This window comes from Salvelinus alpinus, chromosome 33 (assembly GCF_045679555.1).
Source record: "Salvelinus alpinus chromosome 33, SLU_Salpinus.1, whole genome shotgun sequence".
NCBI lineage: Eukaryota > Metazoa > Chordata > Actinopteri > Salmoniformes > Salmonidae > Salvelinus > Salvelinus alpinus.
The window spans coordinates 22,216,010-22,238,757 of record NC_092118.1 but is presented as its reverse complement, the minus strand read 5'-3'; the positions used below and the strand labels follow the sequence as shown (position 1 = coordinate 22,238,757).

At 41.4% G+C, this 22,748-nt stretch overlaps 1 protein-coding gene across 1 annotated transcript; it reads right to left on the bottom strand.

The window, feature by feature from the left end:
* Positions 1-632: 632 nt before the first annotated feature.
* LOC139563100 (CD81 antigen-like) lies at positions 633-21,367 on the bottom strand. The gene is made up of 8 exons (XM_071381382.1): positions 21,119-21,367; positions 15,904-16,018; positions 4,272-4,369; positions 4,080-4,154; positions 3,694-3,819; positions 3,444-3,542; positions 3,255-3,338; positions 633-3,129 (listed from the first exon to the last, which is right to left on the bottom strand). Exons 1-8 carry the CDS (start codon positions 21,182-21,184, stop codon positions 3,067-3,069), a joined length of 726 nt encoding a protein of 241 aa, XP_071237483.1. The 5' UTR covers positions 21,185-21,367; the 3' UTR covers positions 633-3,066.
* Between the last annotated feature and the right edge of the window lie 1,381 nt (positions 21,368-22,748).

The window sequence follows — 22,748 nt, the reverse complement described above, 5'->3', positions numbered from 1 at the left end:
TGGAGGCGGCTTATGGTAGAGAAATTAACATTAAATTCTCTGGCAATAGCTCTGGTGGACATGGCTGCAGTCAGCATATCAATTTCACGTTGGCGTTGTGTGACAAAACTACCCATTTTAGAGTGTCCTTTATTGTCCCCAGCACAAGGTGCACCCGTGTAATGGTCATGCTGTTCAATCAGCTTCTTGATATGCCACACCTGACAGGTGGATGTATTATCTTGGCAAAGGAGAAATGCTCACTATAGGGATGTAAACAAATGTGCGCAAAACATTTTTTATAGAACATTTCCAGGATATTTTACATATTTATATGTATTATATTTTTGTTGATGTTGCATTTATTATTTTCTCCTTACAGAGTTTGATCATATCTTGATTTCCTGTCTAAACCTGCTAACCAAATACAAATTACGATCAATGGTGCTGACTTTTCAATCCATAGATGTTTTTCTCTATATCCATATAATTAGGATAACTTTGTAATTTGGGAAATATATTTCTAGGAAATTAGGGTGAAGAAAGAAAACCCTGGTTTAAAACTTTCCTCTCTAGCCTAGAATAGAAAACACTGCCACATAGGGCCTACCTGTCAAGGATATGTTAAGGATTTTAACAACTCATGTACTGTATAAGATGTGAAAAAGACAGGTTATTCCTTTATTATTTGTAAAATACATTTAATCCCTTAATACTTGGGCAACATAACCAAATCAAAATCTAAAACAGGAGAGAAAGGGCACAGATTTGAGCAGCAGTGGGCTTTTGAGTCTCAGTCACTACATTGTGTATAGTGTTTTTACAGTAGGGCAGTGACATAGATACTAAAGAGAGACACTCTTTTGCTGGCATTGTTCTTCACCTTTGTGTCGTACAGCATATACAGCCATGTTGCTAATCTTCCCAACCTTTAGTAACTCAACTGATTTCTCAGTCCTGCACACTGCCACTGAAGCTGACACCCATTTTTCTTTTGACAACGTACCAGACAAAATATCACAATGAAAGGCATAGCTACATTGTCTTTACATGGTCATTAGTACAATAATATATAGCTGTACATGTTACAAGACACTTAACCATATATCAGCATAGGCATTATGTGTTAACAAGACTAGGTTTTGGTTGGCTTAGAAAGCCGTACAGTCTATTATGTAGGACTACACAAATGATGATGGAGTGAGTATGTGTGGGCCTGGTTCCACTTCAGTCCCTAGCCCATACCCCTTCCATGTTAACAGATCTGAAAGGACTGGATGGGTGTAGATAATAGGGTGATAGCTCCACCTAGCTCTTTAATGAACCAGATTCAAATCTGTAAACTCTGAAGGGAAGCTGAAGATGGAAATGGAACCGGTCGAGAAGTGCTTTGCAGTTGAGCAGGCAACCCTAGTCACAGTGGAGCAAGAACGTATGACAAGCGCTCCCCCTGGCTTTGGAACCATAGCCATGGAATACCATGAAGCATCACAACAGGTCTGCCCCCTAGTGGTTGGTTGGTTGTGGACTTGACTTGTTGACAAGGCCAGTATTGGACTTCCTGACACACAAACACAACCTCTCACAACTGCATGGTCAGTGGTATTATACAGTATCATCATACAGCACAGATACAACATCGTCCGGCAAGTCCCAGCATAATAAGATGTTTGACTGTCAAAGTATAACAAGCAGGGGTAAAAAAGATTATTTGAACATAAACTAGATTCGTCTGAATGGCTGAAGAGGTCACGTTTGTTTTGCGTTTATGGCACCTGGTATTCCCAGGCGATGTCCCGTCCCAGTACTAACCAGGCCCGACCCTGAACAGGCGTGTTCAGGGTGGTATGGCCACAAGCGTATTTTTTACACCGTATCAGGTACTTTGGCTCATCTCTGCAACAGGCTCAGGAGAGGTGAAGGTTGAGTCATGCGTCCTCCAAAACATGACCTATCTGGCTGCCTACTTCTTATCACATTGCTCTCTTAACCCGGATGTCAGCCGCACCAATGTGTCGGAGAAAACACCGTTCGACTGATGACTGGAGTCAGCTTGCAGGCGTCCAGACCAGTCACAAGGAGTCGCTACAGCAAGATGAGCCAAGGAAAGCCCCACCAACCAAACCTTCCCCTACCCCGGACGGCACTGGGCCAATTGTGCACCGTCCTATGGGGATCCCGGTCACGGCCGGTTGTGACAGTCTGGGATCAAACCCCATGCTGTAGTGGCGCCTCAGCACTGCGGTGCAGTGCGTTTTACCTCTGCGCCAGCTTAGGACCCAAAGAGGTGAGGTTTCTATAGGTATGCATAGTACACAGCAATAGGTTAAGGACAGGACATTCAATGTAGTTTAACAGGAACAAGGTGTTGTTGGGGAGGATGGGATATTCCACTCATAAGGCTTGGAGGCATGGGGTCTCTTTATGGCTTGGATTGGTAGGTGTTATAAAAGCACAGGACAAACTATCACTTCTATTATCTTGGTTTTAGATGGGACAGACAAATCAATAGTATCCATTCACTGTTAGTGGTTGTTCTCTATGGAGAAAACTCAGGCAGACAAGCAGTGAGTACAGAAAATTGTGGGGAGAAGGGATTCAATACATTACCCATGCTTGACAGTCATAAAGCACTGCAAATATATACAGTTTATACATATACATTTGAAAAGAGATTGATTAACCAACAGAATACAATGTTTTGGACTCCAGCATAACATATGGCAATACTTCACAATTAACACGAGAATTCCAGGATCTGTATTCGTGTGTGTGTGTGTGTGTGTGTGTGTGTGTGTGTGTGTGTGTTTAAAAGCCATGCCAATGTAAACCTCAACATTTTGTACAGACTAACATTAGTCAAAATATTGAACAGCTATCTGTGACTGACAAGAATAGTTGGTACTGTATTATCAAAAACTGTGTGAGAAGATGCATTTTTGATCTTGTACAACTGACAAAATTAGCAAGCAACTATTTGAGGAAGTGACAGGCTATAAAAACAAAATAAAGGAAAATTTATATTTTCCTTCAGTCATTGGCTAGTATCTCCAGAGGTCACTAGCCCTTGCTTCTTCCCCCTGGACTTTAGTACACCGGGCTGTTGCGGATCCCACAGCACAGGACCATACTAAAGGTCATCTCAAAGATCTGACAGGAGAGAACAAAGAAATGAGAGGGGCATTATGGGTTTCTTCATAGAGAGACCAAGGATCCTTTATCTTGTATGAGCTACACTTCCACACAAGCTACATACTCTCTTTCTTGATACTCACCATAATAATAGCAACTATCAGGGCAGCGATGCCAATCAGGTAAACCTTCTCATTAAAGAGCTCACTGATTTTACTGTGACAGTCCTGTCAAACAAAAGAACACATTTGAGTCGAAATTGTACTTTGTGGTTTATGTACTATATAACCAACATTCTGTAGTGTCCTCATAGTTGGCCCTAGAGTACTTACTGTAGTGGAAGCGGAGACTGACTTGGGGCACATGTCTGTAAAACCTTGGGTGAATAACGTAGTGAACACGTTGCTGATGCCCCTACCACAGCATTCCAACTAAAAGAAAAAGGTATGTGTTAGTGGAGTTGTATTAGTGAGATGTGTGTCTGGATGTTGATATGAGATTCACTTTGCTGTGTGTTTGAAATCAGCTTACAAGTGAGTTTTGGACAGTTATGATTTTAGTTTAAGTATGAGCTTGACTTACCGTCTCATGGAAGACCTTCAGCACAGCAGCGGCAGCCTGTTTCTTGTCCTTGTCCTGGTCTGTTATAGTGTTTACTACAGAGTTCTCATAAACATTGTCATAGAAGGTAATCAGCTCTTTGGAAATCTACAACCAAAAGGACAGGATGTGTCTGGTCAGGTTATGACAGATATGGAACTCCGAAGGAATAACTGAATGTAGTTATTCCGCCCTCAGTTACTTTGTCATGATCACATTAATGCCACACTATGACATTATCAAATGGCTTTTAACTCTATCATGTAGTACTGTATAATACACTGTGTGATTCAACATACATTTTGTTTTTGTGTATGTGTGCAATGTGTTTCTGTGTGTGTAAGATCAGAGTTAGTATGCTTCCTCACCGAATCTTTGTGCATGAATCCAAAGATTCCAGCTGCCACCTCACAAGCGAACAGGATCACCAAGCAGGCAAAGAACTGGAGGAAAACAAAGCCATTCACTCAGTGGACAATTTAGGGGATAGCCGGGAATGGGCTGGCTAGACCACATACAAGTGACTCTTTGCTGCATGGTGTTCTGTCTGTATGACTCACTGTTCCAAGAAGACATTGAGACTCCTGAATGGCCCCATAGCAGCCGAGGAACCCGACAACCATCATCACTGCGCCAACAGCAATCAGGATGTGAACACCTAAAATAGAGATAGAGAGAGAATAAACAAAGACAACTTGGTCAATAGTCAATATTCTACAGAACATTGCTAGTGTGTCTACTACCTTATGATGAGTGCAGTCATCTTAACTACCACCAGGTGGCATGAGTTGGTGTTATTTATTTGGTTTAGCATGTTTTAATTCTGCCTAAATATGGGAACTTTGCAGTTATATTTACACAAGGTGCTTGGCTCTCAATCCAATGCAATAAGCATTCATGTCTCATGTCAAGACGCATCCAAACATTGTAGATAAATGTTGTTCTTATGAAGAACATATGGCATAAGAATTGAAGAGAATGCAGGAGTGGGGAATGATATTTTGTTTTCAGTTGAAAGGTTTATAATATATCAAAGTCGTCTCTCGCCAGGCTGTGCAATGTTTTGTTTTTACAGCTCCTTGGTGTGGTCAGATTTCATTAGCCCCTCCCATCATGCCTTGTTTTCATCCATCAGATGCTCAGACAGGGCTAGCATGGTAACCATGGAAACCCATGGTAGCTCTGCTGACCTTGGTGTGTTGGACTGATTTCACCCATAAATTCAATCATAAAACATGCGCTTAGAAATAGTCCCACTATGCATTTAATGCCTAGGGCCTCACTCTGAATGTCAATCAGGGGGTTTAGGTGATATTATACAACAGGTGGGTCCAATCCTGAATGCTGATTGGTTAATTATCTTTTGTTCTGACCCACCATTCTTCTTTCTTCCCCTCTCTTCCTGTGACCTCATCAGACTTTAGCATGTGGTCCAGAGCAACAGTTGCCTGAGCCACCGCTTCCCAAGGCACGTAACATTATTGTTCACTGCTGTTTCCGTGACGATAGCCCTAAAGTTTTGCGGGGACAGTAGTTCCGAGAAGATAGGGTTGGTGTGAGGTGAGCTGTGTGGTGAATATGTGTGGCACCCTTTTACTGGCTGAACAGTGAATGCAGCCCGGGGTAGAAATGACTCACTAACCAGACAATATGTCACTTTTTACCTCAAGAAAGATCTTTCTTTATGCTTTAGTCTACAGGCCTCTTCTCTGTCTTGTCCCCTTTCTCTTTCTGCAACCTTTCTCTATATCTCTCAGATAAATTCAGTTCATGGGGACTTTATGCAAAGTATTACGGTACCAATTTTTATAAACCAACTTGGCGAAAAACACACCCTTTGTCTTGCTTGAAACACTATACAGTGAGGGAAAAAAGTATTTGATCCCCTGCTGATTTTGTTCGTTTGCCCACTGACAATGAAATGATCAGTCTGTAATTTTAATGGTATGTTTATTTGAACAGTGAGAGACAGAATATCAACAAAAAAATCCAGAAAAACGCATTTCAAAAATGTTATAAATTGATTTGCATTTTAATGAGGGAAATAAGTATTTGACCCCTCTGCAAAACATGACTTAGTACTTGGTGGCAAAACCCTTGTTGGCAATCACAGAGGTCAGATGTTTCTTGTAGTTGGCCACCAGGTTTGCACACATCTCAGGAGGGATTTTGTCCCACTCCTCTTTGCAGATCTTCTTCAAGTCATTAAGATTTCGAGGCTGACGTTTGGCAACTCGAACCTTCAGCTCCCTCCACAGATTTTCTATGGGATTAAGGTCTGGAGACTGGCTAGGCCACTCCAGGACCTTAATGTGCTTTTTCTTGAGCCACTCCTTTGTTGCCTTGGCCGTGTGTTTTGGGTCATTGTCATGCTGGAATACCCATCCACGACCCATTTTCAATACCCTGGCTGAGGGAAGGAGGTTTTCACCCAAGATTTGACGGTACATGGCCCCGTCCATCGTCCCTTTGATGCGGTGAAGTTGTCCTGTCCCCTTAGCAGAAAAACACCCCCAAAGCATAATGTTTCCAGCTCCATGTTTGACGGTGGGGATGGTTTCTTGGGGTCATAGGCAGCAATCCTCCTCCTCCAAACACGGCAAGTTGAGTTGATGCCAAAGAACTCCACTTTGGTCTCGTCTGACCACAACACGTTCACCCAGTTGTCATCTGAATCATTCAGATGTTCATTGGCAAACTTCAGACGGGCATGTATATGAGCTTTCTTGAGCAGGGGGACCTTGCGGGCGCTGCAGGATTTCAGTCCTTCACGGCGTAGTGTGTTACCAATTGTTTTCTTGGTGACTATGGTCCCAGCTGCCTTGAGATCATTGACAAGATCCTCCTGTTTAGTTCTGGGCAGATTCCTCACCATTCTCATGATCATTGCAACTCCACGAGGTGAGATCTTGCATGGAGCCCTAGGCCAAGGGAGTTTGACAGTTGTTTTGTGTTTCTTCCATTTGCGAATAATCGCACCAACTGTTGTCACCTTCTCACCAAGCTGCTTGGCAATGGTCTTGTAGCCCATTCCAGCCTTGTGTAGATCTACAATCTTGTCCCTGACATCCTTGGAGAGCTCTTTGGTCTTGGCCATGGTGGAGAGTTTGGAATCTGATTGATTGATTGCTTCTGTGGACAGGTGTCTTTTATACAGGTAAGAAACTGAGATTAGGAGCACTCCCTTTAAGAGTGTGCTCCTAATCTCAGCTCGTTACCTGTATGAAAGACACCTGGGAGCCAGAAATCTTTCTGATTGAGAGGGGGTCAAATACTTATTTCCCTCATTAAAATGCAAATCAATTTATAACATTTTTGACATGCGTTTTTCTGGATTTTTTTGTTGATATTCTGTCTCTCACTGTTCAAATATACCTACCATTAAAATTATAGACTGATCATTTCTTTGTCAGTGGGCAAACGTACAAAATCAGCAGGGGATCAAATACTTTTTTCCCTCACTGTACAGGGCTTTATTAAGTAGGGGTACTGTATGCCACTGTCTTCTATGATCTCTCCCTCTCCCCATCCATCATCTTTAAGACCTCCACCCACACCCCACAGACTACACTGCCATTCCATCCCTCTACTCTGTCCTTGATGGATACAAGGAGGGGCCTGGTCACGATTTGGGTTAATGTTTTTTTTGTCCTACATTTTGTAATCGCAAAGCTTATTGGATTCTCGTCCTCTCCCATCCCCTCATATTCCAGTGAAGGGACACAGACAGCCAGAACAGCGCCTCTCCTGCCTGCTCGCCTGGCTCATTTAAAAATCGATGGCTTGGAGGCTGACCAAGTGCTCCTTCTATTTCCTTGATTGTGGCTGTGCGGCGGGGGAATTGAATCACGGATGGGGAGCTTTTTACGAGCGCTGCTCAGCCATCCCTTACCATGACATCATCAGAACAAAACAGGGGCGTGACCGGCATGTTTAGCAGTGGGTCGATGCAGTATCACACGCTTCTCTCGCACTCTTTCTTTCTTTTTTCTTTCTTCCTTACCACTTGTTTGAGCTATATCCATCCATTCATGCATTTGACCAATCTATGTGTGATCAACAATTTATTTCCTTTCAAATTAGTTTTCATCTGTATAGAAATTCAAAAAATGTTGCTCTGAGAGTCAACTGGTTGACTAAAACAGCAGACTAGACTGGAGGTCTCAGTCAATTAATCCGAAAAGCATCAGAGGAATATCAACATTTTTGTCTTTGTGACCCAGGTGCTTCCTGTGGTGAGAGCAAAAACAACATTTTTCCTGTGGGAAGCGGTGGAATTGATGACACACGGTAGCTGTCTAGATTTCTTATGACCAACGTTTGAATCATCCGTCCTACCCACTCGTGTACTAGTGAGAACATGGTTGATACCATAAGACATTGTTGGATACCACTAGATTTGAGGGAAGAGTGAACAGAGCCTACACAGTCTTTCCATTGGGTAGAAAAGGACATTTCAACCAAACTAGATGTTTTTATTATTACCAAAAAAGTAATGTTAGAACACAAATAATGTGTGTAATAACACAAATATGGTGAAATAATGTAGGCTTTGGTCTGAGGTAAACAGTATTTCTGCTGGTTGATTAATCCGGAGGTTCCAAACATCAGAGCCCCTGATGTGACCTTCTACTCTGACCTCACTCACAGTGGATGAATGGTGACCTACACTCTTAGACAAAAAGGTGCTATCTAGAACCTAAAAGGGTTCTTTGGCTGTCCCCATAGGGGAACCCTTTGAAGAACCCTATTTGATTCCAGGTAGAACCCTTTTGGTTCCAGGTAGAACCCTTTTGGGTTCCATGTAGATCCTTTTCCACAGAGGGTTCTACGTGGAACCCAAAAGGGTTTTACCTGGACCAAAAAGGGTTCTTCCTGGAACCAAAATGTGTTCTACCTGGAGCCAAAAATGGTTCTTCTATGGGGATAGCCGAAGAATAATTTTGGAACCTTTTTTTCTAAGAGTGTAGTGCCCTGAAGAAACCCGGGGGCCCATTCTAAGGATACTATTCAGTCTTCGCCTTTTGTACATATCATTTGACTTCTTTAGGGAAGTTTGATTACTATAGGCACAGAATAATATTCTGAAAACTGCACTTTGTCAAGTACTGTATGTGTTAAATCCTTCAGGTAAAGATAGAGAATACAAGATGCTTCAAATGGATCTTATGTTTATTTGAAGCACATACATTGTTATTGGGTGCATGACCAAGGATATACAGTACAATGGATTTCCACTGAGTCATCACCGGTCATTGCTTGTACGGAAATTATATGAGAAACAGGGAGAAGTGCTGACCACCCCCAGATCATCTAGAAAAAGGATTACTCCTGACCTCATTGTGTTTCAGTTATTGTTTTATTTAAACTATTATCGGCCTCTCTGGAGGATACACTTTCTTTGCGTGTAATAAACACTAAACTTGGAGTTAGATTCCAATGTACACTAAATTGAATTCAATATACCATAGACTACATTCTAAACTTAATAGGTACGGGTGTGACGTGAATTACCGTACTGTTCCGCTACCTTGTACAAACCGAAATGCCACTGCTTATGTCACTATTTGAATGTGTCTTTGGCTATGAAAAAACATGTAGAGGCTGTGCACATGAAAACTGATACAGCACTGTGGTACTGGATAGTACATTATTATCCAGAAAAGGTGTGTATGTGCTTGTGTGTGTCCATGTGCGTGCGTGTGTGCACGCCAGTGAATTGTAATGCGTAAAGAAATGGAAAAGAGAAGAGAGAAAGGAGAGAGGAGGAGGATACCAGTGCAAGAGAGAGAGATGGACAGAGCAAGAGAAAAACAAGAGGATTGAGATGAGGATAGAGAGAGTGGTAGGGAGGTGGATAGAGGAGTGACAAAATCAAAGGAAGGAGGAAGAGAAAAGAAAGGACAGAGAGAGGTAGACAGAGCTGAAGAGGAGGAGGGAGAGTGTAACACAGACGTTAAACACAAACAGATGGGGACAAAGCTGAACTTCAGTGGAAAGTAACAGGCTAGAGGGGAAAGAGGGTGGGGCAGTATGAGGGAAGAGAGGGGGAGACTGGTGAGGAATTTTTTCCTTTCGTTTAGAAAAAAAGCAACAAGGACCATGCTCTGGAGAGAAAAATACTTTATGTAACAGGCAGGCTGTGATTATTTTTAAACAAGCGAGTAAATTGTTGAAGAACATACAAACCCAGTTGCTGAAAAACAACCACAGTCTCTTGCTTTCTCTTAATCAACTTTAAAGAATACATTCTAAAATGAATGCCCTGAAAACATCCACAACATCATTGGAAATCCCCTGAGGATGGATTGTGCTCCAGTTGGCTACTGTTTATTACATTTGCATGGACATTGTGTATCTTCATCAGAATCAAGGCTAAATGGCTGTAGTTTCCTCTACTGCAAGTTCACTTCCCCCTCCATTTTCCCTCCTTCCTTAATGTGATATCTGTTTACCCTTCTGACCTGCATTCATGAATGATAAAATTAATGACTGATAACAAGGAAGATGATTCATGAGGCCAACACTGAATGTAGATTTTGAATGTTGCAGCTAGTGAAAGTTTAGGGGAGAGAGAGGATGTTTATGAAGGAAGTTGACCGCACAAGGAAGGAATTTGTGTTGTATACAAAAGGGCAACAAGTTTGGCCCCCCGAGAAGCAGGACAAATCCCTCGCTGATGTTAGTAACCTCAACCTAGATTAAAAAAACATGAGCTGGCGCACACCCAGAAAAAGTTGTTTGTGTGGAGGTGCTGACTAACGGCGAATAAACTATAAACTATCAAAATAAAGAAAGTCGCACACTCCATGTATAAACTCCCAGTAATTTAATGGGTATTTACCAACGTTTCGGCATCACTGTGCCTTCCTCAGGGTCCTCAACCTAGTCACATAACTACGGCCAACTACACAGTATCTGACAGTGAAGTGTGAGTGATGCTACACTAGAGCTGAACATGACAGAGGAGTGCATCTGGGGGTCATATAGTGGAACACCAGCTTTTTAAGACACGCCGAGTCCAGACTATGGAAGCAGCTCAGTATTACATTAACCATCGAGGCTCATTTAATGTTCTATAATATCTCTACCTAAAGGACATTATCTAGAAGAAGTGGTAGGGAGAGGTATGAGTGAGAGTGCAAATTTAGACTCCTGGGGCAGGGGTGGCGCTAATAAGCATCTTCTGGCATCTTCTCCCCTCATGGGTGGGCCTTTACTGGAATCTATCAACAGAAAAGTGGACATTGTACCGTGTGTTTACTCCCACTGAGTGTTTAATGGGCCAGTAGAATTACCCTCTTACCTCTCTCCAATCTCACAAGGCACGAGAGGGACCTGAGTACCACCCAAGTCCTGACAAAATTGGTTGTTTTATTGGTTGTAGTTAATGTAAAATGTATTCACACTTATTTAAATTTGATCCGCTCTCCTTCTATGTCCCTCAATATGGGTTGATGCGTAATGTAAGGTCATGTGGGTTATGTTGGTAATGTGGTTATAGGTCAGAGGAAATGTCTATGTTTGTATTTTCCTGTTTGGCTGGGTGTCTCTAACCTCATGTGCTCGCCACATAGTGTCACGCCCTGACCTTAGAGAGACTTTTTATTTCTCTATTTGGCTAGGTCAGGCTGTGATTTGGGTGGGCATTCTAGTTTTTCTATTTCTTTGTTGGCCGGGTATGGTTCCCAATCAGAGGCAGCTGTCTATCATTGTCTCTGTTTGGGGATAATACTTAGGCAGCCTTTTTTCCACCTTTAGTTTGTGGGATCTTGTTTTTTGGTTAGTTGCCTGTGTGCACGCCATTAGCTTCACGTTTTGTTTGTGCTTGATTGTTTTTGTTTGGTGAGTTTCGATTGGTCCATTCATTTCGACGAGCGTGACACATAGGTTCTTGCTCTCTGCAATACAATGTGTGTTGTGGTGAGGCACCCAGTTCCATCTGAACATAACCAGACATTGTCTCATGAAACATTTACACTTTGGACCAGAATTTATCAAACTAGCAAACATAATACACTGGATCTGTTCTCACTGACAGACTTCACTGGTGCAATAGGCAAGTACAACTACCTTAACCTTCCCAAGCACGATGAAATTGAGTCCTTATTTGCTTATTTTCCAATGTATAACATTTCTACAATATACATCCAATATCAAGATGCAGTTGTACAGTAGCAAGGCTGCAGTACTTCCTACTGCTACTCCCACAAAGCAGATCAATAGCCTTATGATATCCCCTTGCACAGAGGTGGAAAAACTACAGCCCATTCAATCAGGCCACTGTTGGATGTCTAAAACTAGATAGAAATTAGAGGTTGACCGATTAATTAGGGACGATTTCAAGTTTTCATAACAATCGGTAATCTGCATTTTTGGATGCCGATTATGGCCGATTACATTGCACTCCACGAGGAGACTGCGCGGCAGGCTGACCACCTGTTACGCGAGTGCAGCAAGGAGCCAAGTTAAGTTGCTAGCTAGCATTAAACTTATCTTATAAAAAAGCAATAAATCTTAACATAATCACTAGTTAACTACACATGGTTGATGATATTACTTGTTTAACTAGCTTGTCCTGCGTTGCATATGATCAATGCAATGCCTGTTTATTTATCATCGAATCACAGCCTACATCAACTTCGCCAAACGGGTGATGATTTAACAAGCGCATTCGTGAAGAAAGCACTGTCGTTGCACCAATATACCTAACCATAAACATCAATGACTTTCTTAAAATAAATACACATGTATATTTTTGAACCTGCATATTTAGTGAAAAGAAAATAATGTTAGCAGGCAATATTAACTGGGGAAATTGTGTCACTCCTCTTGCGTTCTGTGCAAGCAGAGTCAGGGTATATGCAGCAGTTTGGGCCGCCTGCCTTGATGCGAACTGTGTGAAGACTATTCTTCCTAACAAATACTAATTCATTTGACATAATTATGACATTACATTGAAGGTTGTGCAATGTAACAGCAATATTTAGACTTAGGGATGTCACCCGTTCGATAAAATACGTAACGGTTCCGTATTTCACTGAAAGAATAAACGTTTTGTTTTCAAAATGATAGTTTCCCGATTTGACCATATTAATTTAATGACTTAAGGCTCGTATTTCTGTGTTTATTATATTATAATTAAGTATATGATTTGATATTTGATAGAGCAGTCTGTCTCAGCGGTGGTAGGCAGCAGCAGGCTCGTAAGCATTCATTCAAACAGCAATTTCCTGCGTTTGCCAGCAGCTCTTCGCAATGCTTGAAGCAGAGCACTGTTTGTGACTTCAAGCCTATCAACTCCAGAGATTAGGCTGGAAATACTATAGTGCCTATAAGAACATCCAATAGTCAAAGGTAAATGAAATACAAATGGTATAGAGAGAAATACTCATATAATTCCTATAATAACTACAACCTAAAACATCTTAACTGGGAATATTGAAGACTCATGTTAAAAGGAACCACCAGCTTTCATATGTTCTCATGTTCTGAGCAAGGAACTTAAACAATTTTTTATTTGAGACTAAATTGATTTTATTTATGTATTATATTAAGTTAAAATAAAACTGTTCATTCAGTATTGTTGTAATTGTCATTATTACAAATATATATATTTAAAAAATAATTAATAAATAATAATAATTAAAAAATAAATAAAATAAAAAATATTTAAAAAATAATCGTCTGATAAATTGGTATCGGCTTTTTTTTGTCCTCCAATAAATCAGTATCGGCGTTGAAAAATCATAATCGATCGACCTCTAATAGAAATTATAATGGGCCTATATATTTTTTAATAACTGCCGTCTTTCTGGCCCGCAAATTAATTTGGACAAACAAATCGGTAAAAAATGTTTTTATTCTGTACGGCCCTCTGTTGAATTTCGAAATCCCGATGTGGCCCTCGAGACCAAAAGTTTGCCCACCCTTGCCATAGCAGGTATTGCTATCATGGCTGAGCAGCCCCTTCAGCTGTCCCCAGCCATCGATGGCAACCCACTGGGCTGGGACAAAGGGGGCTGTGTCCATGGAGCCCCATGAGGTTATAGGTCAAGGCCTGCCCAGGCCATTACACTGGAACTTCCCTTCTATTACAACTTCACAGGCCATGGCCCAAATGCCATCCTATTCCTTTCATATTGCATTATTGATGGGCCCTGACCAAAAGTAGTGCACTGTGTAGGGAGTATGGTGCCATTTGGTACACATCAATTCCCTGGGACTGTGTGAAACACACCCAACGGAACACACAAAATGGAAGCTGATAATGCGTATGAATGACCTACTAGTGTCACTTCCACTAGTAATTTTGTACTACTTGAAAACATTTCACACACTTGCACTTCCCACAAGAAGAATACCCTAAACTGTCATGCATTATACAGTTAGATATCACTTGAGTAAGATAAAATATTAGCCTACTAACATCTATGTTAATAACCTCTCGTTAATCATGACAGGCGAATGACCACAGTGATAAAATGGAGAGGTTTTGTCTCTTATAAAACAACAATTAACCTAGTGTAAGAATGCACAAACTCTATACAAGGCTGTGTTTATCAGTCTTATTCACAAAAATGACTTAGAAAAACGTTTTGACTGATTTTAATGTCGTAACCTTAGGAAAGAGAGGATGTGATGACAACAATCAAATACTCCCTTTCCTGCTGCTATTTACTCCCTTTCCTGCTGCCTCTTACAGAACTTGGTTTCTAAGAGCCACGGGATTTCCATTAGGTCGGAAATATAATCATGGTCAGCATTATGCCATGATTCCTTTAAGAACAGGGAGGGAAGAGGACCCAGAGAGAGAGAGAGGCCTAGTGAGAGACAAGGAGTAGTGGAGGGTGAGACTGGAGAATATCAAAGTGGACATAATAGTGAAACTGAAAACCTGATCCACTTCGTGTGTGGAATCATTGTCATGGTCAGAAAAACAGACAGTTGATCCTCTCTGGAGAATTGTGCAAGACTCCAAAACAAGAAAACACGTCAAAGCCTTTATGTAGGCTAGGAAAGTGACAACATAAAAATGATGTTTACAGTTTTCAGAATAAGAAATGTGTGTGTGCGCCCAGCAACAGTTTCTCAACAGAGATACCGCATAAACACCGCTATGGCTGCTTCTATTTAAATTCCTCCCTACTGTTACATGGGTATGACTTGCAGGATGTGGTGATGATGGAGAAGGTTTTATATAGCTGGTCTGTTGTGACACTTGAACAGTTGGGGTTAGAGTGCTGTGACACTTGTTTAGGGTGCTGTTGGTCCAGTTGTTACCAACTACCTCTGTCAGACAGAAATAAAGACCTCAGCTATAGAACGCTTGGTCATAGCCCATAACACCCAGCTGCTAACTAAGAATAACACGATTACCAGGCGGGATCTTCCTTTTTAGTGCAGTGGGAAAATTCCTGGCAACCTCAGTCCAGAATATATACATAGTGGACTGCCACAAGAAAGATACTTTTCAGTGAATTGTGAGGTATAAACCCAATACTACTGTCGCAGTACTTGTACTAAACAAAACTCCCAAAATACCTTAGGGTACTATACCTGTAAATGTTAGGTAGATACACAAGTTTTATTCTGAAACTGGAAGTATGTGTGGATAGTAGTTGTCTAAAAGATATTGGATAAACATTGCACTGCTCTCTGGGAAAACATGTTTCTTTCTCAACATGTGAGCAACATAGGCTACATTCTTCCTGATAACACAGGGGACTTTTCATTCTGTAAACCCCTTCATAAAAAGGTTAACTGAGGGAATTTACAATTCCTCAATGATGGCATTCATTTTTCCAAATGAACCCACACCCCTGATTGACAGAAATCAAATTAATCCCAATTTTTTATCATTTAATTAAACTACTTAAGTAACCCTAAAGGAACTCCCATTACGTTTGATCACTTTGGCCATAGTAGTAGAAAAGTGGAATCTGCCATTTTAGAAAACACTGAGCTGATCAGTGGAGCATTGGGATACTGTTTGTTCTGCTTGACCTTGTCCCTGAGCACTCCAGGGGAGTACAACGACACAATGGACCAGGTGTCAAATAGAGAGAACCCAGCTCACAACATCACGTTTATGGAACATCAATAAAATGTTTATAACACACATATTCACCATGTTAAATGCATGTTACAGTATATTCTGAAGACAAGGAGGGAGAGTGTTAAAGTACTTACTGTTTAAGAAGGTGGTTGGTGCTTGTTGGCCGTCAAACTTCAACTCTAGCAGGCTGCTGGTGTGGCCGTCATGTCGAAGCCATAGAGCCACGCCCAGGACCACACCTCCAGCGAGCTGGACAGAAGAGAGGGAATGAGAAAATTGGAATAGACACATGCACTCACATAGAAAAACCAACATTAATTGACCTTGCATAATTCACTTTGAAGCCTTATTTTAGGTGTAGCGAATAGAACTTCAGTGTTGTTCATGTTCTTTGCAGACTGAACATTGTCACTTCCACCACCCTCTTCTCTAAAGCAACAGTGTCTCTGCCTCATCTCCCTGCCAATGTAGGAGTCAATGGTGGAATCCCTGTGACTCCATGCTTTACCTAAACTGACTGAACTTTTATACAGCCCAGGTTTCTATTTCAGCAGTGTCTGGTTTCTCCCTGAATTTGGATGAACAGTGAAGTCTTTTCTACCATAGGCTCCATTTTGGCTCCAAGAATGGGGGACTTCTTAGCCCCCTGTCTAGTGCCTCTCCAAAACTGCACAGAGCTGAACATAGGAGGACAGAATAAGTAGGGAAAGTGAGGCCTTATTCAAAGATTCATTTCTGCATACATTTTTGATTCTATTCAGCAGTATAGCAGCTGGGGATGCCAAGAGTGGATTGGTGTTGACAGATCTTTACGGTTGCTATTAGGATGGGGAGCGTTGGTGTTAGGTAATTAATCTACACAGCACCGCTTCTGCCGCAGTCCCAACAAACACAGGCAGCACAACTCTGACTAACGAATGTCCCAACAAGTGGAGGACAAAGGAGGCTCTGCTCAACCACCCACTCCCCCAGAGTCCTGTTAGCCCCCTGCCCTACCTTATGATATGAAAGCACAGCCACATCTGTTAACAGCTGCATAACAACACAGAACACTGGAAGAGACCACCACCCCACCTTCTCTGACAGTGGGGTGGTGGCTGTAATGCTTCAGATGAAGAGAGCTTTCACTAAGACTTCCTGTACTTGGAGTCAGTGTCTCTACAAACTACTACTGTACCTCTGCCCTGCAGTTGGTAAAATCCATCTAACTGGACTTAACTCCAAAAGGTTTATAAGGTTAGCGAAATGTAATATATCTAACCCATATCTTCCCAGCAGGAATATTTTAAGACTTAACCTAAGTTAGCTGTATAATAATCATGATCCCTCTGGTTGAGTTCATTCATGGAGACTATCAGAAATTCTGCCTGAAAACAGCCTCCCCTACCCAGCCTCTCTGCTCTTCTCTCCTCCACATCTCCCTCAGCAAAGTCCATTCCACTGCTGAGGCTCGCTGCTGCCTGGCAACAAGATCAACACTGCAGCCTGCCAAAGGGTGAGGCTCCTGAACAGTTGCATTCTGGAGCAGCCAAGAGAGACATCTGAACAGTCGTCTCTTTTGGGATTTCTGTAATTTGGACATGAATATACTGTATCTAGTACTTGAGAGACACAGACCCCGAGGCACAGTATAGTGTACATACATTACATTAATATGATACTGTACTGTATCATACAATGTTTAATATAAACCTGTTATTAACTTTTTTTCTTCTCACAAATGGAAAGAGTCCATACTTATTTCCAAATTCTATACTGAGGCCTAATGGTTCCATAATATATAAAGCTAAATACAAATTCCTTAGGTGTTGCTAGGGAAAGAAATATGAATAAGAACAGTGGACAGAAATGAAGTCCAGTGACTGGGAATGCATGCCAGTTCTCTGCAGCCTTGTTGTCACCCTCCTCTTTCGGGTGTCTTCCCTCACCCCTGTCAGCTGTTGCTGTTCCCAGTATGGGAAGAGGGCTGCTCTGATGTCTACTGTAGACACAGTAGGACCCCCCACCTCCCTCCACCCCCTCAATAAGTCAGGTTTCCCCTGCCTTTCCAACATGCTGGCCTGAGAGCAACCTGCAGAGACAGGTGGCTGCATGGGGAAAATAACAGAGGTAGCATGTGTCAGTGCACAGTCATTAGTTTGCTTCCACGCCAGGGGGTCTCATTGAAGAAGGGAACTTCAGACTCCTTTTCCTATCTGGACACCAAAGTCCTATAGTCCACTGTGTTTGATTCTCTGTGTGGTTTCTGCGGCAAGATTCCACTGTAGGATGTTAAAAAGTTTGGAAAGTATTTCAAGGTTCTATCCCAAGTACAGTGCTTCTTTCCATTGCCTCATCCCATCCATGTACTGATCAAGCACAGATCTACTTAGAGTTGGCTTTATAGGCTACAAAAAAGATGTTGCCACAGACAACAGTCACTATTCCACTAACATAATTATTAGGTAACAAAAGGTTTATACAATATTGTTACTATAGTAATTACAATGATATGACACAGGTGTGAGCATTCAAATCCAATCTATGATTATTTATATTATCAAAGTGGTACGAGGCCAACCAAGTGACTTGCAACTGAGTCTTGTGAAAATCTCAGGGAGACCAACCAACAATATCATTATATTAACCCAATCCGATGAACTTAATCATGTCATTTCAATGCTAGCTAAAATGTTAAATTCACAGAAAAAAATAACAATACACCAAAACAGCTACTATCTTCAAGTACACATCATGAACTGCTTATCTGACTTCCCTCCACTCTTGCCTGGGAAAGAGCATTTTCAGCATGTTCACCGACTTCGAGAGATAAATGTGTCACTTATCTGTGTGAGAAAGTACAGTACGTGTTCTTCCTGTACTATGACTGGCAAACACAACATAGTATACCTCAGTGCCAGTACCCACTGTGTTTCCCCTTTGCTGTATTATAACTGTATCCTGACACTACAGTACTACATGTCTTGCTGCTATCTGTCTGGGACCAGATAACATACCACCTTACCTCCCTAGCACCTCAGCTCTTTTTACTGCAGTCTAGTGAGAGGGCTATTTCTGCCACATGTCTTGTATGCAGGGGGTTGTAAAATGCTTGGCACACTGGTGCTGCTGATGGGAATGGCTCAAATGCAGAAGCCACAGATCCTGTAAACCACGGGTCAGCCACCGGCCCCTTTCCACTCAACTCTGATTTATGTTCTGAGAGGCTCATGAGTCTTGTCCTTCGAATGCGGGTGTACAAGAGAACACTGACTGGCATTGTTTAAATCAGAATTGTATTTGATACATCTCAATGACATGGTGTTCCGGCTCAAAAGGCAATCCACAGGAATGAACAAAGTGATTGAAAGGTTTTCATGTGAAAGGATGTGTTCAAACTAAAGGTAATTAGATAGATCTTTATTTTTTCCCCAGCTTGTTCTTGAAGTGATTTGCCACCTGTTCAACATATGCAAAATGGCATGGGTAGCAACCCTTAATCAAACATTTTTTGGGGAAGGCTTTTAGTTAAATTTACAATGACAGCCTTTGGATGAATTACCCTTGAGAGAAAAGAGAATGGATGATATACATGTCCAGTCTAATGGATATGGTCATTGAGCAAGCAAAAGACCCTGACACATCAATCCATGCAACCACTTAAGCAATCATGAATCTTAAAATGAGTATCTCTCAGTCTCCACAGATGACTGCTATGCCACACCCCAGCCCTATAATTTATCCTTTCCAACCTTCTTCATGACTGAGCCAAGACTCACAATGAATTTCACTCCCACATTACAACCCACATGAACAAGTGCGGGTCTTGGCACAGTCAATGATTTCTCAAGTTCAGTGCCCTCACCTAATCTGGGGTCACCTAAAGTGAGGATGTGTTTACAACAATAGTCCGGAGGTCTACCAATACATGTCCTTCTGATTGTTGTGGTTCCATACACGCTCTTAAGAATACTTCTGCCTAATCATCAATCAATAACATATCCCTATATTAAAAATATACATCTCAAGACAGAAGAATATGGAATCAGCTGCAACAAACACTCAAACTGGACAGTTTTATCTTCATTCAAAGACTCAATCATGGACACTCTTACTGACAGTTGTGGCTGCTTTGAGTGATGTATTGTTGTCTCTACCTTCTTGCCGTTTGTGCTGTTGTCTGTGCCCAATAATGTTTGTACCCTGTTTTGTGCTGCTGCCATGTTGTTGTCATGTTGTGTTGCTACCATGCTGTGTTGTCATGTGTTGATGCCATGCTATGTTGTTGTCTTAGGTCTCTCTTTATGTAGTGTTGTCTCTCTTGTCATGATGTGTGTTTTATCCTATATCTGATTTATTTTTAATCTCAGCTCCCATCCCCGCAGGAGGCGTTTTGCCTTTTGGTAAACTGTCATTGTAAATAAGGATTTGTTCTTAGCTGGCTTGCCAGGGACATAAAAAGAGCAAGGAACATTTCACTTCCACTAATGAAAGGATGGTGTGACAATCTGTTGGGTTTTGAAAAATTTGCATAAATGTTTGTGGTCTTTTAGTCAAAGTTTCCCTCCATCCCAATGAGTCATCCATAATTAACAAATGTACCCAATGAATCACAGAGGCAAAGGCATTTCAGGCGATTTACACAACTTCACAATGATTAACGGGCCTATTTTAGTAAAATAAAAAATTCCAGAATTTAATCAAGTTCATTGGAGGCAAAAACACCACTGACAATTATGGGTGTATGTATGAGATTACTGAGGGACAACATCGAGGTATTCCAATCTAAAACAATGACTGAAATGTGATTTGTAGTCGAAAACGGACCACAATCTATGTACTGGAATACACACTATGTTCTTAGTTCCTGCACAGTCATATTCCGGTCAATCATATCCTGCACTCGGTTATTATTTATAGAATGATTTACTTTAGTCAGCAACATAATTTCGAATCTTCACATATCATGACGGTCTGTTCCCGATGCGGTCCCTAAAATATGGCTGCTCTTGTACAGCTATTCGTAATAAATAAGAATGCACCTCATATCGCCATATGGCAGCATAGGCTACGATTCTAGGTCTATTTAAAAACAAAACCTCTATTTTTATTTTAATATATAAAAATAAGACAATAAATAAAACAACTATAAATAAGACTACTACCTCGGCATCTGCAGGCCTATTTGGGTGAGGTTTTCCCCAGATCGTATACCTATTTGGCAACAACAACAATAACAACAAAAAAACAAAAACATCTATTTTTAATACAACTATTTTTAGCAGGAAGAGGGGGAGGTTACTGCCCCTACAGACAAGCAACCAAATGCTTGGACAGTTAAAAGTCTATATTACAAGAAAAAAGTCTCACCCAGAAGATAAAGTTGAAGAAGAAAAGCATGTATTTGATACATTTAGTGCAGCCTTCGACTCCCATAGTTGAAGTATTCAGATCCCTTTCGGTGGTGAGGCAACGGGCAAGAGACACAAGGCCAGGCGGTTGTAAAATGAAAATATTCCGATGTTTTTAGCCACTGGACTCTGTCGAGGTCGACGCAAATGGGCAACACCCAAGTACTCCCCGCCCCTTAAAAACTAGGTGGAAGAGGAAGAGACTCAGACTGCTTGCTTACAAAATATGTAGGGTACGCGATCCCTTCGCGTGACCCCGCCTCAGTTTTTTTTTAAAATTAGCCTCTCTCCTTGCACAAATCGAACAATATGGTTGTACAACGGTGCCGCCTACAGAGAAAGTGGGGCATGGCAGTTTAGGGGGCTATGTCTATTGGGCCAGTGGGTGAGTGGGGCCGCTATTATACAATCATTGTTAGGCCTATTACAAGACCCTGAGTGTGCATAGAGTTGACTTTTTTCTTCCATAGGTTTATCTGTGACTGGCGCTCCAGGTAGCATGGCTTCAAACTGTTGGGGTCTGTGTAGTGCTCAGCTTTGCATGTTAGTAGGCTAGCTAGTTTAAGGTGTAGCCATTCACTTTGGCCTATAGAGAGGCTACATACAGGCTGCTGTATCATATAGAGTGATATTTTCATTGACATCCTGACAGGACAGGTTAGCTCTGAGATGGAGGTGGAAGCTCAATTACTGAGACCTTTGTAGTGCATGCATTTTTCATGGCTCATTCAAAGACCCAAATAGAGTCTTTACATTTGAACCATTTGAAGTTGGAAGTCTTCTAGAATAGGGTAATTCATCAATTGTGATTCTTTGGGAAGCTATACCTCACACCACATCTCTAGAAATCACCACCAAATATATATAGGATATAGAGCGCAGATCTAGTATGGAAGTATTTCAGCATACAATAGGCACAAGCTATTTGAATATACAGTATGTTATAAAGACACAATAACAACAAAGATTATAATTAACATAGTAATACAAGCTTAGATTTGGGGATAGAGTAAGGCAGTCACACTAGCTCATATTCATTTATAAATGACTATTTCGGTATATTGAAATGACAATTGAACAGCAGGGAATCTTCCAGATTGTGCTGTTTTGTGTCCACTGGGTGTCAGCGCTGTACTATATCTTCATTTTAATGGGTTCATGTTTTCTGCCATTTTTTACTGTACTTTTCATGAATCATGTATGAAGAGGATAGCTGAGCATACTATATGCAACACTCTTCAAGTTGTGTGTTTGTGGGTCATAGTTGTGGGTCATAGTTGCGTCCTTAATGGTCCTGGGGATATGGTAATGAATGCTCCATCAATCAGTAGTCATTTTAATGGCCGGTAACAATATCTCTTTAGCCTAATCTATTCAAGGGTCAGGGATCATCAACTAGATTAAACTGCGGGAGAATTTTTTATTGAGTGGTTGTTCGGGGGGAGGGAACATAATTTGCGGACTGCAAATTGACCGCAAGAAGCTCAAACAGATATAATATTTGACTAAAACATAATCATTTCAAACCTTGCTTACATGTGTTTGTATACAATCACTTGTCTCTCTGTTATGCGTCGGTTTACTTGGGA